The sequence below is a fragment of the Callithrix jacchus genome, chromosome 2, assembly GCF_049354715.1.
Source record: "Callithrix jacchus isolate 240 chromosome 2, calJac240_pri, whole genome shotgun sequence".
In the NCBI taxonomy this organism is placed as follows: Eukaryota; Metazoa; Chordata; class Mammalia; order Primates; family Cebidae; genus Callithrix; species Callithrix jacchus.
Genome location: NC_133503.1, coordinates 144753424 through 144771297, shown reverse-complemented (window position 1 = coordinate 144771297; position 17874 = coordinate 144753424). Strand labels below are relative to the sequence as shown.

At 39.6% G+C, this 17874-nt stretch overlaps 2 protein-coding genes across 4 annotated transcripts in view; one reads left to right on the top strand and one right to left on the bottom strand.

Moving 5' to 3' along the window:
* The window catches only part of SREK1IP1 (SREK1 interacting protein 1), a 51663-nt gene extending 45878 nt beyond the window's left edge, over positions 1 to 5785 (bottom strand). For both annotated transcript variants that reach the window (XM_002744951.7, XM_054252230.2), the window contains exon 1: positions 5623 to 5785. In XM_002744951.7, coding sequence (XP_002744997.4) covers positions 5623 to 5635 — 13 coding nt within the window. In that variant the 5' untranslated portion in view covers positions 5636 to 5785. The remainder of the gene's footprint in view (positions 1 to 5622) is intronic.
* Positions 5786 to 6049: 264 nt separating this feature from the next.
* Positions 6050 to 17874, top strand: part of CWC27 (CWC27 spliceosome associated cyclophilin) — a 290308-nt gene continuing 278483 nt past the window's right edge. For both annotated transcript variants that reach the window (XM_002744915.7, XM_008992001.5), the window contains exon 1: positions 6050 to 6298. In XM_002744915.7, the coding sequence (XP_002744961.1) occupies positions 6257 to 6298 (42 nt within the window). In that variant the 5' untranslated portion in view covers positions 6050 to 6256. The remainder of the gene's footprint in view (positions 6299 to 17874) is intronic.

Here is a 17874-nt window from a genome sequence, read left to right as displayed (position 1 = left end):
GGATTAGATTCAGTTAGATTAGATTCATTTTCTGTTTAGTAAAAAGTTTCATATTTGGTTACTTCATTATGGTTTTAGTTATAATCTGCAGACCTTTACAGACAATTTCAATTTCTTCTGCTTTTAAAGTTCAAATTGCAGTCATGTTTTATAAGTGGTAATACCTATGTATATAATATACATGCTCTGCTTAAGTTGATGTGAAGTAAAATTCCAAGTATTTTTCTTCCAATTTATATTAAAAATTCATAGATATATATACCTTTCTTTGGGATCCCAAATGCTGTACCAAAGGCAAAGTAGAAAAATCAGTGGAAATTAGATATCTTTTACTAAAACATTAATACTTCATTAATAACATAATTTTTTAAATGGGCTAAATGAGTTTTTCAATTCAAGTATTCTGAAATAGCAGATGTCTTCATAGTCCATTAAAAATGTCTTCATAGGCCAGGTTACCCAGCACTTTGGGAGGCTGAGGTGGACGGGTCACTTGACGCCAGGAGTTCAAGATCAACCTGGGCAACATGGTGAAACCCCATCTCTACTAAAATTCCAAAATTTAGCCAGGCGTGGTGGCGTATACCTGTAATCCCAGCTGCTAGGGATGCTGAGGCATGAGGATCACTTGAATGCTGGAAGTGGAGGTTGCAATGAGCCGAGATTGTGCCCTGCACTCCAGCCTGGGCAACACAGAGAGACTCTGTCTCTAAGTAAAATTTTAAAAATGCCTTCATAATCATTTGACCCCAAAAGGAGAAATAGTAAACCAATCAAAGAGCTGTTTAAACTACTGATATGAGTTTTATACCGATATGAAATGTATAAAACTCTTTAGTCTACATGCCTTATATAAATAATCTGTGAAAAAAAAAGGCATGAGACAGAGAAATTTAATTACCTAATGAAACAGAAGGAACACTGTATTAGTTTAACCTGTTTAGTACTCTATTCTGCTCAGCAGCAGTTATAGTAATCAACCCTCTAAATATTCATTATTTATCTATCATGGGTATAACTTTGAACTCGACGTTAGAGAAGCCATAGGGATGAATCAAACCCTACACCAGGATATCCAATCTTCTGGCTTCCGTGGGCCACAGCGGAGGAAGAAGACTGTTTTGGGCCACACTTGCATCATACTTTTATAGCACTATCACACCTATTATCTCAATTTTTTGCTGGGTTTAAACAGTTTATCTCTATCTTGCCATCCAACTTAATGGCTCAATTTAACATTATTATACTTTGTAGCATTATTTTGAATTGAAAGAAGGTCAACATATCTATAACATTGGTGTAAGTTTAAGAGAATTTTAATAAGGGCTTAAAAATCACTTTTGTCCTCCTTCTTAAGTAGTATTTTTATGTATTGCTTAAAGTTTTATGAGGGTATAAACTATAAAATACACTGGAATGTATTAACAATAGCTGATGAGCTTTAAAAAAAAAATCTCTTAATGTTTTAAGAAAGTTTACGAATTTGTGTTGGGCTGAATTCACAGTCGTCCTGGGCCACATGCAGCCTGTGTAAAGTGACACTATACTAGTTTATCTATGGTAATGCACCCACAGCTGTAATCCACGACAGAATGGGCCAGGTTCCATGGAAGACACAGAGCTGTATTTAACAAGCATGAAGAAGTGGCAGGCAAGAGTTTAAGCCAAGAGATCAGGAAAGCTTCCCATTAGTAGTTATGGGCAATACAGGAGGTAATAACAAAGGCTTATAGGTAGGAAAGCACTTGAGAAGTTCTCAGAATTGGACAAGTTAGATTTTTGCAAGATTGTAGAATGTATGAGGGGAGTGGTGGAAGGAAAGAGTAGAAAGAGTGATTTGGTCATGCTTGGGAGTGTGCACTTCATTCTTGCAGAGAGCAATGGGGAGCTTTGGCATTTTAACACTTTAGAAGCTTAAGAAACCTTAGCCTTCAGCTCTATTATGGAGAGACAAAAACTGAACCTCAGAAAGGTCAAGTGGCTTGAAAAGAATTACAAAATTCACAAACAGGGGTCAAGAACTAAGTTCCTCCCTCCCAGCAATAACAGGATCAGATATATGATTTAGAAAACTTATTTTAGCAGCAATGTGCAATACAGACTAGAGAGAAAAGAAATTACCTATAGTTTAGTTTAGGTATAAAGAGAAACTGGATGTAAATTAGAATTGTTCTATTAAGAAGATACAATCATAATGTGTTTTTAAAATCTTATTCATCAAATTAGTCTTTTATACACTGACCTGGGGAAAAAAAGGAAAAGAGAAATTAAAAAAAAAAATTTATTCACTGTGATGTGCCAGACTCAAATGTAAACTTGGCGGTAGAAAAATCCCCTACCTTGGCTATAGGACTTCAGTGGAGGAGACAACAAGAAAACAGTTTTGTGTCAGCTACATCAATAATATACATTGCCACTTGTGCCAGTTCAACTCTTCATGAAGAGTGGTGAATCACTGACATGAATGTTGGAGGTAATTTCAAAAACTGTGAATGGGAAAGGCAGTTTTTCAAAGAAAGCAAATTTCACTGAAACCTGTGATCAAATGGTATTTCTATAATAACAACTAAGAGCAAGATTTTCCTAAATGCCTACATTTCATTGTATTACCTACATAATGGAATAATCTAACACACAATGCTATGGAAACACAGGTGAAGCACATGATTATAAAACAGACAAGGCTGATTTTTATGTGTGGTTTGTGGAAAGCAGCCTTGTCATCATCACTAGCAGGCCCACCCCAAGAAATGCCAAACTGAATCTGTGAAACCTAAAATAAAAGAGCATAACATAATACTTGTCCTCCTTGATAATCACCTTGAAATGTTTAGATTCACCCTATTTTCCTTTAATACTCTGCCTGGATTGATCATCCAAGAAATTATCTTAAGATCTTCTGTATCTGTATTTTCTAATGACACTTGCATTGTACTTTTACAGTGCTGTCACACCTATTATCTCAATTTTTGCTGGGTTTAAACAGTTTATCTATATCTTGCCATCCAACTTAATGGCTCAATTTAACATTATTATACTTTGAAGCATTATTTTGAAGTGAAGGAAAGTTAACCTATATATAACACTGATCTAAGTTTAAGATATTTTAATAAGGGCTTAAAAAAATCACTTTTGTCCCCTTTCTTATATAGTACATTTTTATGTACTGCTTAAAGTTTTATGAAGGTACAGACTATAACACTGTGTCCTCCAGAGTGCCCATACCACAGGGGTGCCCAAAAGGCTTGCTCAAGTCATGAAATGAGCAGTGATAACAGGTCAACTTTGGGTGCAGCTGTGTGGTACAAAGATCACCAGAGCTGATTTGGCCTATCAGGATGCTTAGGCAATCTACTGTGTAGGTTTATCTTTCTCTGCTGGCCTCTTAGATGTTGATATTCACCAGGCTTCAGGCACAGACCTTCCCTTCACATTCTACACACCACCTAAGCAGACTGCTCCACTCGCATAGCCTTACCTCCTTTTATGTGTGTGGATAACACCCAAATCATTGTGTTTGACTTCATTCCAAATCTATAAATTATATATTTTACTACTAATTCCATTCCTATGTTTGATTAACCTCAACACAACAAGCCCCAAATTGGATGCCATCATCATCCCTTGAACCCCTGCTCCTTGTGAGGTGTTGCTATATCAGTAAATAGCCCCACCCCACTGCTTCACAGTGAAACCCAGGTAAACCTCATTTCCTCTTTTACCTACCCACATTGAATCAATCACCAATTCCTAGTGATTCTACCACCAAAATTGTGTCTTCAACTTACCTACTTCTCTTACCTATTTAGTTATCATCATAACTCACAAGAATTACTCCTAACTAGTAAACTTTTGCCTCCAATCTACCGTATAGCCAGAATTATCTTTCCAAAATGTAAATCTGCTTAAAAACCCTTAGATGGCTTCCTACTATTCTTAGGACAATGCCAAACCTCTTGTCATAGGCTACAAGGTCCTTCAAGAGATGGAAACTACCTTGTAAGTTATCCTGTACTACGGCAAAATGAATGAAGCGCACAGTCCAGAGGAGCCAGACTGGCCTCTTGCTTACTAGCTGTCTCATAATAGGCATATTACTTGATTTCTTTGTCCCTCAGTGTCCTCATCTGTAAAATGAGAATATTAATACTCATTTCACAGTGCAGTTGTGAATGTTAAATGAGATAGAATACAATGTTTAATGCAGTATGACACATTTGAAACATATTAGTAAATATTAGCTACAGTTACTATCGCTCTACTTAATTTCTCACTTATCTCTCATTTGCATCTGTGTTTCATCTACAGAAAGCATCTTTCATTTCCTCTTCTCACATATTTCCTCTTCCTTTACATATCCAGTTCCTCCAACTACAGTCTCCTCTCCCTCCAAACCACTCCTTCTATAATTTAGATCTCCTCCTAAAGGCTACATCCTCTGGAGTCCTTCTGCCCATCCTCTATGTGTTTGGTGCCCTTACTATGTGCTTCCTAAGTTCTTGTATTTTCCTTGCCATGGCAGTTGTTCTATTTTCTGTAAATTTCTCTCTCTTCGCTGCTAAATTCTAAGTTCTGTGTGAAGTGTAGCCATGTCTACCTTGCTCACGATTGTATTTTCAATGCCTCCAGTGCCTGGCACACAATAGGCACTTAATAGAGTGTACACTTCCTCTCTCACAGCTCCAGATGTACTCCTCCCCAAACTGCAGTTGGTACAAAAGCCAATGTTCCCATAACAGGTATCTGTAGAATGAGGTTCAAAAAGGCTGCCACAGAACAAAGATTATCTGGTCAAATAATACTGGGAAAGGTAGGTTTAAACAGGGCTCTGAACCATGGTAATTTTCAGAATCCTTTCTATTACTAAAGTGCACTGTGAATTTCCAAGTTGCGGGGGATAGGGTGGAGGAGTGTATATTCCTGAAAATATCTCCTGCAACCAGTGTTCGCAAAGCCGGTTTAAGGAGATGCACTCCCCTACTAGAACTTCCAAGTAAGCTAGTAGTTGAGGACGAGAAAATCTTTTAATTATTCTGCGAGTTCACCATTTTTAGGGCAGTAACTTCTGGACACAGAATTTGAGACTCAGAAGAAATCTTATACATCATTCAACAAAGCTCCATGTTTTTATAAGAAAACTGAGGCCCAGAAGCACAAAGAGACCAATCTGTGGCCACAGAGCAGCTACCTACAACAGGAAAGGCTAGGAGTAGAACCCAGACACCCGGCAGGTCCTAGCGACTTCTAAGACAAACGATGGCTCCGGTTACCTGAGTCGGCCAAGTGTTTCCACTTCAAATTCTATTTTAAAGCCATACCACAGTTAAGGTAGTTTTTCTTGGCCGCCTGCCCCCTTAGGCCTACAATTACAGTCTCTCCCTTCTCCCTCCCTTCCACGATATACTTTCCCTGTAATCCCATGCAGTTGCGGGGGGAGGAAGATAGTTACTTTCTTTCCTTCAGAGTTTTTCTTTGGACTGTAAACTTTTTCACGTAAACAAAACAAACTCATGAATTTTAAGGCCTCCACCTAAATCCCCATGGGCGCTGCTCCCTACATCCTGCACCCTACCCTATCCTCCCTTGCGCTCCCTTCCGAGCTCGGACGCAGTGGCTCCTTACCTGGGACCGCCATGACGGTGGTGACAGGGGTCACTGCAGCCTCCGGCTTTCGAAAAGGCGCTTGCTTCCCGCCAGCTGCGAGGACAAGGCACAGCCAAAGCGGCGTTTGCCTTCCCCAGAGCGGCAGCACCTTCGCTACAGTCGGAAGGCCCTGTAAGCCTCTAGCGACAACAGAACCAGTAGACGCAGATGCGGTTTCCGGACGAGTCATATTGCAGAAGACACATGGTCCGGACCATTACTGTTAGTTTTGGGGGGTGCTGAGTGCGATCTGCACACGCAAGTAGTGAAGTAAACACCGCCAAAACTTACGAAGTGCCTCTTCTAATGTTGTAATACAAATTACATTAAGCCATAGTAGCTTTACAGACTTTTTTTTGTACCCAGGAGTACATTGGAATCACCCTTCTCAGCATTAGCGGTGCTCGGGTCCGATAACAACATGGCGGCGTCCGAGAGGGGTTGTTTTGGGCAAAGGTAGTGTTTGGTGTTCCTGTCTTGCGTGATGTTGACAAACTGAAGCTTTCCTGGACCACTCGACTTAACGAAGAGTGTGCTCGTAGGCGGACAGCTTTCGTGACCCGCCGTCCACTCTCATCCCCCATAAGGAGCAGAGTCCTTAGTACTGATCGCGATGAGCAACATCTACATCCAGGAGCCTCCCACGAATGGGAAGGTGAGAGCTTCATCTAGGGAACTTGGGGCCCTGAGATCCCCAAAATGAGATTTCCCGGATTTGGGGTGGGGAATGGGTTCAGGGATCTTGTGGTAGGAAGAGACCACGAGAAGTGTTGTCTTTACTTCTTCCTGTGGACAATGTTGCATCGAAACACTGAAGCTGGTACTTCTCAGCATGTACTTGAAAAAGTCAAGTGGAGATTTCCCTATCCAGCAGCGTTCCGGTCATATTTTCTGCCTTAACCCAACTCACGCAGCCTATATCTAGGGCCTTAAGTTTTTAAAAGTACATTTTTGAGTTTGATATATTCTTTGCTTAACTTGGAGGTCATTAATTCTCCATTTCTTCTACAGTCATTAATTGAACGCCTGCTAGCCACTGGGCACTGTACTAGGCGCCGGAGATACAAAGAGGCATAGGTAAGGTAGTTTTCCAGGAAGAGCTTACAGTTTAGAGACAGGCAGGTAAACAAAAGCCTTGTATGTCTGATAAGAGTGCTTGTAGAGAAGAGACCATGTTACTATGGTAATACTGAGTAGTGAACAATTGGGAAAGTTAGGAAAAGCATCATGGAGAAGCTATCTTTTGAGCTGGTTTTAAAACCTGAGATGACTGTCATTCAGAGAAAGGGGGAAATGGGGAATATTACCACATTAGAATGGAAAAATGTTTCTCTGATTGATTTAATGGCTAATGTATGCCAATTCCCATCCAAGGTGTTTGTATACAGTACAAGGCAGAAGAGTCAGTTGTAGAATAAGTATCACCTGAATTTTTATTTATTTATATATTTAAAGTATTTATTTTATTGCATTTTAGGTTTTGGGGTACATGTGAAGAACATGCAAGATAGTTGCATAGGTGCACAGCAGTGTGATTTGCTGCCTTCCTCCCCTTCACCTATATCTGGCATTTCTCCCCATGCTATCTCTCCCCAACTCCCCACCCCCCGCTGTCCCTCCCCTATTTTCCCCAATAGACCCCAGTGTGTAGTGCTCCCCTCCCTGTGTCCATGTGTTCTCATTGTCCAACACCCCCCTATGAGTGAGAACATTCGGTATTTCGTTTTCTGTTCTTGTGTAAGCTTGCTGAGAATGATGTTCTCCAGGTTCATCCATGTCCCTGCAAAGGACACGAACTCATCATTTCTGATTGCTGCATAATATTCCATGGTGTATATGTGCCACATTTTCCCTGTCCAGTCTATCATCCATGGGCATTTGGGTTGATTCCAGGTCTTTGCTATTGTAAACAGTGCTGCAGTGACCATTCGTGTGCATGTGTCCTTATAGTAGAACGATTTATATTCCTTTGGATATATACCCAGTAATGGGATTGCTCGGTCAAATGGAATTTCTATTTCTAGGTCCTTGAGGAATCGCCACATTGTCTTCCACAATGGTTGAACTAATTTACACTCCCAACAGCACTGTAAAAGTGTTCCTATTTCTCCACATCCTCTCCAGCATCTGTTGTCTCCAGATTTTTTAATGATCGCCATTCTAACTGGCGTGAGATGGTATCTCAATGTAGTTTTGATTTGCATTTCTCTAATAACCAGTGATGATGAGCATTTTTTCATGTTTGTTGGCCACATGTATGTCTTCTTTTGTAAAGTGTCTGTTCATATCCTTCACTTCCTTTTGAATGGGCTTATTTGTTTTTTTCTTGTAAATCTGTTTTAGTTCTTTGTAAATTCTGGATATCAGCCCTTTATCAGATGGGTAAACTGCAAAAATTTTTTCCCATTCTGTTGGTTGCCTATTCAATCTAATGACTGTTTTTTTTTGCCGTGCAGAAACTATGGAGTTTGATTAGGTCCCATTTTTCTATTTTGGCTTTTGTTGCCAATGCTTTTGGTGTTTTGGTCATGAAGTCCTTGCCTACTCCTATGTCCTGAATTTCGCCTAGATTTTCTTCTAGTGTTTTTATGGTGTTAGGTCTTATGTTTGTCTTTAATCCATCTGGAGTTAATTTTAGTGTAAGGTGTCAGGAAGGGGTCCAGTTTCTGCTTTCTGCACATAGCTAGCTACTTTTCCCAACACCATTTATTAAACAGGGAATCCTTTCCCCATTGCTTCTTTTTGTCAGGTTTATCAAAGATTGTATGGTTGTAGATTTGTTGTGTTGCCTCCGAGGCCTCTGTTTTGTTCCATTGGTCTATATCGCTGTTTTGGTACCAATACCATGCTGTTTTGATTACTGTAGCCTTGTAGTATAGTTTGAAGTCCAGTAGGGTGATGCCTCCCGCTGTGTTCTTTTTACTCAGAATTGACTTGGCTATGCGGACTCTCATTTGGTTCCATATGAAGTTTAAGGTGGTTTTTTCCAGTTCTGTGAATAAGCTCATTGGTAGTTTGATGGGGATAACGTTGAATCTGTAAATTACTTTGGGCATATGGCCATTTTCATGATATTGATTCTTCCTAACCATGAACATGGAATGTTTCTCCATATGTTTGTGTCCTCTCTTATTTCGTTGAGCAGTGGTTTGTAGTTCTCCTTGAAGAGGTCTTTACGTTCCTTGTTAGTTGTATTCCTAGGTATTTTATTCTCTTTGTAGCAACTGTGAATGGCAGTTTGTTCTTGATTTGGCTCTCTTTAAGTCTGTTATTGGTGTATAGGAATGCTTGTGATTTTTGCACATTGATTTTGTATCCTGAGACATTGCTGAAGTTGCTTATCAGTTTCAGGAGATTTTGGGCTGAGATGATGGGGTCCTCTAGATACACAATCATGTCGTCTGCAAATAGAGACAATTTGACTTCTTCCTTTCCTAGTTGAACACCCTTTATTTCTTTTTCTTGCCTCATTGCTCTGGCTAGAACTTCCAGTACTATATTGAATAGAAGTGGGGAGAGAGAGCATCCTTGTCTAGTGCCAGATTTCCAAGGGAATGCTTCCAGTTTTTGTCCATTCAGTATGATATTGGCTGTTGGTTTGTCATAAATAGCTTTTATTACTTTGAGATACGTTCCATCAATACTGAGTTTATTGAGGGTTTTTAGCATAAAAGGCTGTTGAATTTTGTCAAATGCCTTCTCTGTGTCAATTGAGATAATCATGTGGTTTTTGTTTTTGGTTCTGTTTATGTGGTGAATTACGTTTATAGACTTGCATATGTTGAACCAGCCTTGCATCCCCGGGATGAATCCTACTTGATCATGATGGATAAGTTTTTTGATGTGCTGTTGCAGTTGGTTTGCCAGTATTTTATTGAAGATTTTTGCATCTATGTTCATCATGGATATTGACCTGAAGTTTTCTTTTCTTGTTGAGTCTCTGCCAGGTTCTGGTATCAGGATGATGTTGGTCTCATAAAATGATTTGGGAAAGAGTTCCTCTTTTTGGATTATTTGGAATAGTTTCAGAAGGAATGGTAACAGTTCTTCTTTGTGTGTCTGGTAGCATTCGGTTGTGAACCCATCTGGACCGGGGCTTTTTTTGTGTGGTATGCTCTTAATTGCTGCCTCAACTTCAGATCTTGTTATTTGTCTATTCATGGTTTCAACTTCTTCCTGGTTTAGGCTTCGGAGGAGGCAAGTGTCCAGGAATTTATCCATTTCTTCCAGGTTTACTAGTTTATGTGCATAGAGTTGTTTGTAATATTCTCTGATGATGGTTTGAATTTCTGTGGGATCTGCGATGATTTCCCCTTTATCATTTTTTATTGCATCTATTTGCTTATTCTCTCTTTCTTTTTTATTAATCTGGCTAGTGGTCTGTCTATTTTGTTGATCTTTTCAAAAAACCAGCTCCTGGATTTATTGATTTTTTAAAGGGTTTTTCATGTCTCTATCTCCTTCAGTTCTGCTCTGATCTTAGGTATTTCTTGTCTTCTACTAGGTTTTGAGTTTTTTTGATCTTGCTCCTCTAGCTCTTTCAGTTTTGATGATAAGGTGTCAATTTTGGATCTCTCCTTTATTCTCATGTGGGCACTTATTGCTATATATTTTCCTCTAGAGACTGCTTTAAATGTGTCCCAGAGATTCTGGTATGTTGTGTCTTCGTTCTCGTTGGTTTCGAAGAACTTCTTTATTTCTGCCTTCATTTGATTGTTTATCCAGTCAACATTCAAGAGCCAGTTGTTCAGTTTCCATGAAGCTGTGCGGTTCTGAGTTAGTTTCTGAATTCTGAGTTCTAACGTGATTGCACTATGGTCTGAGAGACTGTTTGTTATGATTTCAGTTGTTTTGCATTTGCTGAGGAGTGCTTTACTTCCAATTATGTGGTCAATTTTAGAGTAGGTGTGATGTGGTGCTGAGAAGAATGTATATTCTGTGGATTTGGCGTGAAGAGTTCTGTAAATGTCTATCAGGTTTGCTTGGTCCAGGCTTGTGTTCAAGTCCTGGATATCCTTGTTAATTTTCTGTCTGGTTGATCTGTCTAATATTGACAGTGGAGTGTTAAAGTCTCCCACTATTATTGTGTGGGAGTCTAAGTCTCTTTGTAAGTCATTAAGAACTTGCCTTATGTATCTGGGTGCTCCTGTATTGGGTCCATATATATTTAGGATCGTTAGCTCTTCTTGTTGTATTGATCCTTTTACCATTATGTAATGTCCTTTGTCTCTTTTGATTTTTGTTGCTTTAAAGTCTATTTTATCAGAGACGAGAATTGCAACTCCTGCTTTTTTTTGCTCTCCATTTGCTTGGTAAATCTTCCTCCATCCTGTTATTTTGAGCCTTTATGTATCCTTGCATGTGAGATGGGTTTCCTGGATACAGCACACCGATGGGTTTTGGCTTTTTATCCAATTTGCCAGTCTGTGTCTTTTGATTAGTGCATTTAGCCCATTTACATTTAGGGTTAATATTGTTATGTGTGAATTTGATACTGCCATTTTGATGCTCGCTGGCTGTTTTGCCCGTTAGTTGATGCAGATTCTTCATTTTGTTGATGCTTTTTACCATTTGGTATGTTTTTGGAGTGGCTGGTACTGGTTCTTCCTTTCTATGTGTAGTGCCTCTTTCAGGAGCTCTTGTAAAGCAGGCATGGTGGTGACCAAATCTCTGAGTACTTGCTTGTTCGAAAAGGATTTTATTTTTCCTTCACTTAAGAAGGTTAGTTTGGCTGGAGATGGAATTCTGGGTTGAAAGTTCTTTTCTTTAAGAATGTTGAATATTGGCCCCCACTCTCTTCGGGCTTGTAGGGTTTCTGCCGAGAGATCTGCTGTGAGTCTGATAGGCTTCCCTTTGTGGGTGACCCAACCTTTCTCTCTGGCTGCCCTTAGCATTTTCTGCTTCATTTCCACTCTGGTGAATCTGACGATTATGTGCCTTGGGGTTGCTCTTCTTGCGGAAGATCTTTGTGGTTTTCTCTGTATTTCCTGGACTTGAATATTGGCCTGCCTTGGTAGGTTGGGGAAGTTTTCCTGGATAATATACTGAAGAGTATTTTCCAGCTTGGATTCATTCTCTTCGTCACATTCAGGTATACCTGTCAAACGTATATTAGGTCTCTTCACATAGTGTCACATTTCTTGGAGACTTTGTTCATTCCCTTTTGCGCTTTTTTCTCTAATCTTGGTTTCTCGTTTTATTTCATTGAGTTGGTCTTCGACGTCTCATATCCTTTCTTCTGCTTGATCAATTCGTTTGCTGAAATTTGTGCATGCTTCATGAATTTCTCGTGTTGTGTTTTTCAGCTCCATCAATTCACTCATATTCCTCTCTAAGTTGTCCATTCTTGTTATCATTTCGTCAAATCTTTTTTCAAGGTTCTTAGTTTCTTTGCACTGAGTTAGAACATGTTCTTTTAGCTCACGGAAGTTTCTCATTACCCACCTTCTGAAGTCTGATTCTGTCATTTCATCACACTCATTCTCCATCCAGCTTTGTTTCCTTGCTGGTGAGGAGTTGTGATTCCTTGTAGGAGGAGAGGTTTTCTGGTTTTGGGTGTTTTTCTCCTTTTTGCATTGGTTTCTTCCCATGTTTGTGGATTTATCCTCCTGTTTTCTGTGTAGCTGCTAATTTTCAGATTGGGTCTCTGAGTGGAGGTCTAGATTGTTGAGATGAAGTTATTTCTGTTTCTTAGTTTTCTTTCTAACAGTCTGGTCCCTCTGCTGTAGGACTGCTGAGGTCCACTCCAGCCCCTGCTTGCCTGGGGATCACCTGCAGCAGCTGCAGAACAGTAAGGGTTGCTACTAGTTTCTTCTTCTGCTATCTTTGTCCCAGAATGATGCCTGCCATATGTCAGTCTGATCAGTCCTTTGTGAGGTGACTCTTTAGATATATGGTGGTCAGGGGGCTGCTTGAGGAGACAGTCTGTTCTTTATAGGAGCTCAAGTGCTGGGCTGTGAGCCCTGTTGTTCATTCAGAGCTGCTAGGCAGGTATGTTTAAGTCTACTACATCAGAACTCATAACCCCCCCTTTTTTTTCCCAGGTGCTCTGTCCCGGGGAGTTAGGGCTTTATTTATGAGTATCCATTGTGTTGCTGCCTTTTTTTTTCAGGGGTGCCCTGCCCAGAAAGGAAGCAGCCTAGTCACTGTCTGCCTGCAGAGGCTTTGCTGAGCTGCTGTGGGCTCCGCCCTGCTGCCGTGTGAAATTCCCTGCAGTCCTGTTTATATGGGTATGGTTAGAACTGGCTAGGCAATGGTGGCTCACCTTTGTAATGGCGGACTCTCTCTGTTATGGCAGGTTGCCTCGGCAACAGCAGGCTGCCTCAGCATGGCGGACTGCCTCCGCAGGTGTGGAGTGCCTCGGTAATGGCGGACGCTCCTCCCCACAGAGCTGGACCATCGTGGGTTTAGCTGTGCTTGCCGTGAAACTCTCAACCCAGAGCATTTCCAGTTGCTGTTGTTGTTGCTTTTGTTTTGTTGGGGTGGGACCCGCTGAGCCTGATCACCTGGCTCCCTGCCTAAGAGTCTTTTTTTTTTTAAGTTGAACAGTTGACTCTCTCCCAGGTGTTCCAGTCACCTGCTAAAAGGTTGCCAGGATCTATGTGGTTTCCCATGCAGCGACCCACTGTGCCAGCTGAAACAACGGTGCTGCCTGGGAATCTCCTGGCCTGGCTCTCTGTTTCAGTCCCATTTAATCAGATGAATGGGCTAATCTGCCTTCCCGGAGCTCCAATTGCTAGCTTAAAAGGGCAACCAGATCAGTGTATTTTGTACAGAGAGCCACCGCACTGGCAAAACAGCCACACCGGCCAAAACAGCCGTGCCGGCCAAAACAGCCACACTGGCCACCCATGGGGCTCCTCCGCCTGGGAATCTCCTGGTCTGTGGGCAATAAAGATCCATCTGGAAATGCGGCATCCACTCACCATCTGCGCTTTCACTGGGAGCTGCAATCCTGAGCTGCTCCTAAAGAGCCATCTTGGATCTTCCTCTAAAACAACTTCTTCGTCACCTGAATTACTAAATTGAGACCTAGCCTATATCACATATGAAATTTGATGAATCACTATATTGGAGAAAATGATGACCTTGAAAGTATATAGTTTAATTAAGATAAGCTAAATTTACACAACATACTATCCTGTTTGTTACATGATTCATCAGAAATAATTTATATGGTCTTCTAATCATTGATATTTGATAATGTAATGAGGGCAATTTAAAAGCAAAACCAAAAATGCTATAATTCCCAGCAAAAATTTCCCAGCAAGTATTTTGGGTAAATAAATTCTTTCAATTCTTCGTTTGTACTTCTCCTGGGAATTGTAGGTTAGTATGTCCATCCTACCCCTCACATACCTTATTTAATATCAATGTGGTAACCCAAAATACCTACCTCCTCCTATTTCAAAATGTTTCTTGAGGGCAATATCACCCCCAGTTAATAAACACTGGTAGAGATTGAATAGATTTACCATCCTACCAGACAGGGCCTTCACACTTGCTGTTCCTCTGTCTAATCAAGTGTCAACCTGAGCAAAGAGCCCTTTCTTATCTACTTTCTATGAAATAGCAAACTTCAATAATGCCTTGCATTCCACTGTTCTCTGGCCCCCTTACCCTTTTTAGTTCTTTTCCATAGTATTTATTAATTATTTAGTATTACCACATTCTTCCTCCTACTTTACCCCGATAGAATGCAAGCAACGTAAGGGCAAGACAAGCATCTAGAACAGTACTTGACACATGATATGAGGAGTTCAGATATGTATTGAATAAATGAATGGGTAGATGAATTAATACTACATTTTTCTTAGTTTTTGAGAAGTATTAAGCATCAGTGAGTTTGAAGTTATACTGCTGCTGGTCAAGGACAAATTTAGTTCCTTTATTCTAGAGGAAGATCTGACATGGTCATATAGATGAAAAGCTTTAACAAGGATATATGCCTGAATAGATTATTCATTCAACAAATATCGATTGAACAAATCAATTGCCAGGCTCTATGCTAGGTTTTAGGGATACAATGGAAAGAAAAAAAGCAGCATTATCTCAGTTGTCATGTTAGTTGAGTGAAATATACATTGACTGAATAATCATGCAAATAAATGTTTAATTACTAAATGTGATAAATACTGTCTTCTGAACAGAAATGGGCTGAATGATAACATAAGGGCCCAAGTTTTCATCTAATAACAAATTGGGACTTTTTCCAGCATAAGTCTGTTCCAAGATATTAAAGCTTCTAAGTTCTGTAAGATTGAGATGTGAAAAAAAAATTGGTCTGCAAAGAATTTGAAGCAAATGTAATAAGTCTGTTCAATGAGTTTATTGCCTTTACTATCTAATAGTATATTAGGTACTGAAAGGGTACAGCGACATTCAGAGTAAATGGGACAAAATTCTTCCCTTTCAAAGAGCTTAGTATCAACTTGGGAAGTAATTGATACATGATGCCAGTGCCTGGCTCCTGGTTGTCATCCATAAGTGTGCTGTGTTTTGTTGTGCTATGCTATAACCCTAGCCCCTGAAGATGAGGCAAAGAAATGTAGTACTTGATAGAAATTTTCTTAAGCATAAGAGCTAATTCCCTGAGGATGAAATTTCCACATATTATGATCACTTAATCTAAATTGTGTCTGGCTTCTTCACTTAGCATAATGTTGCTTTCAAATTATAAGCGTCTGTCTTCCTGTTCTACAGACTTATTTCTTAAATATCTTGAAAATCAAAATGGCTTTATACGTGTATTTATATATGTATTTATAAGAAACATGATATTATCTAAGAATTAATTGGGAACTTTAAGAGAAAGAGCCAAGGAGGCCTGACAAAGTAGTGATGGCCAAAGAGAATGTATGGCCAGAGGAGGAAGGAGCCATATACCTTCTTTACTAATTCAATAGCTTATTAAAGAAAAGATTAAGAAACCCTGGTGAGCAAGGTGGCTCATTTATATATGCATTCTTTTTACCAGGTGTAAGTTGCCTGTGGCCCAAAAACCTCTTTCATGAGAATAATAATGACATTTTTTGAGCACTTATTATTTGTCATGTACTGTTCTAAGCAGTCTTATGTATTACAGCTCATTTTGTCCTCACAGAAATCCTAAAAAATACTATTATCCCTGTTTTTAGATTAGGAAATTAAGTGACAGATGTTAGATAGTGTGCACAAGGTAACAAGATAGTAAGTGGAAGGGCCAGTATTTGAATTTGGGCATCCTGATTCCAGAGCCTGTTGAGGGAGGAATGATGTGAATTAGTGTGTTCTTTAGAGCAGTGGTTTCTAAACCAGTGAGTGCATACTTCAGGTGGTGTGCAAAACCATCCATGAGCTATGGGGAGAAAATCTATATATATTTGTATTTTTTTCCTTTGTTTAAATGCATTATCTTATATATATAAAAAGATGACAGCCGGACATGGTGACTCACGCCTGTAATCACAACACTTTAGGTGGTTGAGGTGGGAGGATTGCCTGAGGTTAAGAGTTCAAGATAGTCTGGTCAACATGGTGAAACCCTTTCTCTACTAAAAAAAATACAAAATAATTAGCTGGGCATGGTGGCATGTGCCTGTAATCCCAGCTACTTGGGAGGCTGAGGCAGGGGAATTTCCTGAACCAGGGAGGTGGAGGTTGCAATGAGCCAAGATCGTGCCACTGTACTCCAGCCTGGGTGACATAGCAAGACTCCATCTCAAAAAAAAAATAAAATGGCTTGACGTGGTGGCTCATGCCTGTAATCCAAGCACTTTGAAAGGCTGAAGTGAGTGGATCACAAAGTCAGGAGTTTGAGACCAGCCTGGCCAACATGGTGAAATGCCTAACAATACAAAAAATTAGCTGGGCATGGTGGCACACTTAAAATCCCAGCTACTCAGGAGGCTGAGTCAGGAGAATCGCTTGAACCCGGGAGGCAGGGGTTGCAGTGAGCTGAGATTGTGCCATTGCACTCCAGACTGGGCAACAGGGCAAGACAACATCTCAAAAAAAAAAAAAAAGTGATGTAAGTTCACTTGTTCAGTCACTTTTTTGGCTAAGTGATACAATTTTTCATAATGACTAGCTAAATAGATTTATAGACCATAGTATTTAGATTAACTAAACCAGCCCTCACAAATTTATTATTGAAGATAATAATATAAACAAGCAAACCATAAAAACGTGATAGAGCTGATACCTCCACATGGGAAGTCTGTCAAAAAACAAATTATTATGACAACCATTGTAAATATAGATTTCTGTTTATTATTTTTAATGGTGAATTTTGTCTTAAATATATATTGTGTCTTGAAATATTTACCAGTAAGAGTATAAAGCCATTGTGATTTTCAAGACATTTAAAAAGTAGGTGTGTAGAACTGAAAGAATCCTATGTAATTTGAAAGCAGCATTGTGCTAAGTAAAAGAAGCCGGACACAAAAGGCCACATACTGTATGATTCAATTTATGTGAAATGTTTAATAGGCAAATCTATACAGACAGAAAGTAGATTTGTGGTTGTCAGAGAGTAGGAGTAGGGGTAAATGGGGAGCGACTGCTAATTGGTACAGGGTTTCTTTTTGGGGTGGTGAAATGTTTTGGAATTAGATAGTGGTAGTAGCTGTACAATGTGATGAATATACTAAAAACTACTGTATTATACACCGTAAAAGGGTGAAACGTTTGGTATGTGGATTATGTCTCAATGAAGCTGTTATAAAAAAAGTTCATTGTACCATTAATAAAATTAAAATAAGAATTATTTTAAAATACAATTTTAATCTAATTTAAACTATGTTTTGTGACTCTTTTATAATACTAAAGCAATATCCTATTACAAGTATTTAAATAAATATATTTGTGGATGTGTGATCCATTCCCTCTCCACTCCACCCGCTCTTTGCTTTTGTTTTCATTTACAAAAAGTTTGAGTTTAGAGATCATTGCTTTGGGGTTGCAATTAAGAACACAAATCTAGATTCCTTTTAACAACAGTGCTTTATTTCAAGTATACAAGGGGATAATGAGGTAGGACAGGACAGGACATTGTTTTTTCAGGTATGCTATACTTTTAAGATTGGGATGTGTATCACATCAAGCCTTATGGAAAATCAGAACATGTTGCATAATGGTATTCCAGATACATTCTGAAGTAGAAGGAGGCAGTTATCCATTTTCTCAGTGTGTATCCCAAATGTATACTTCCCAGGAGAGTGAGAATCAAGTTGGGTTGCTTTGTCACCATCC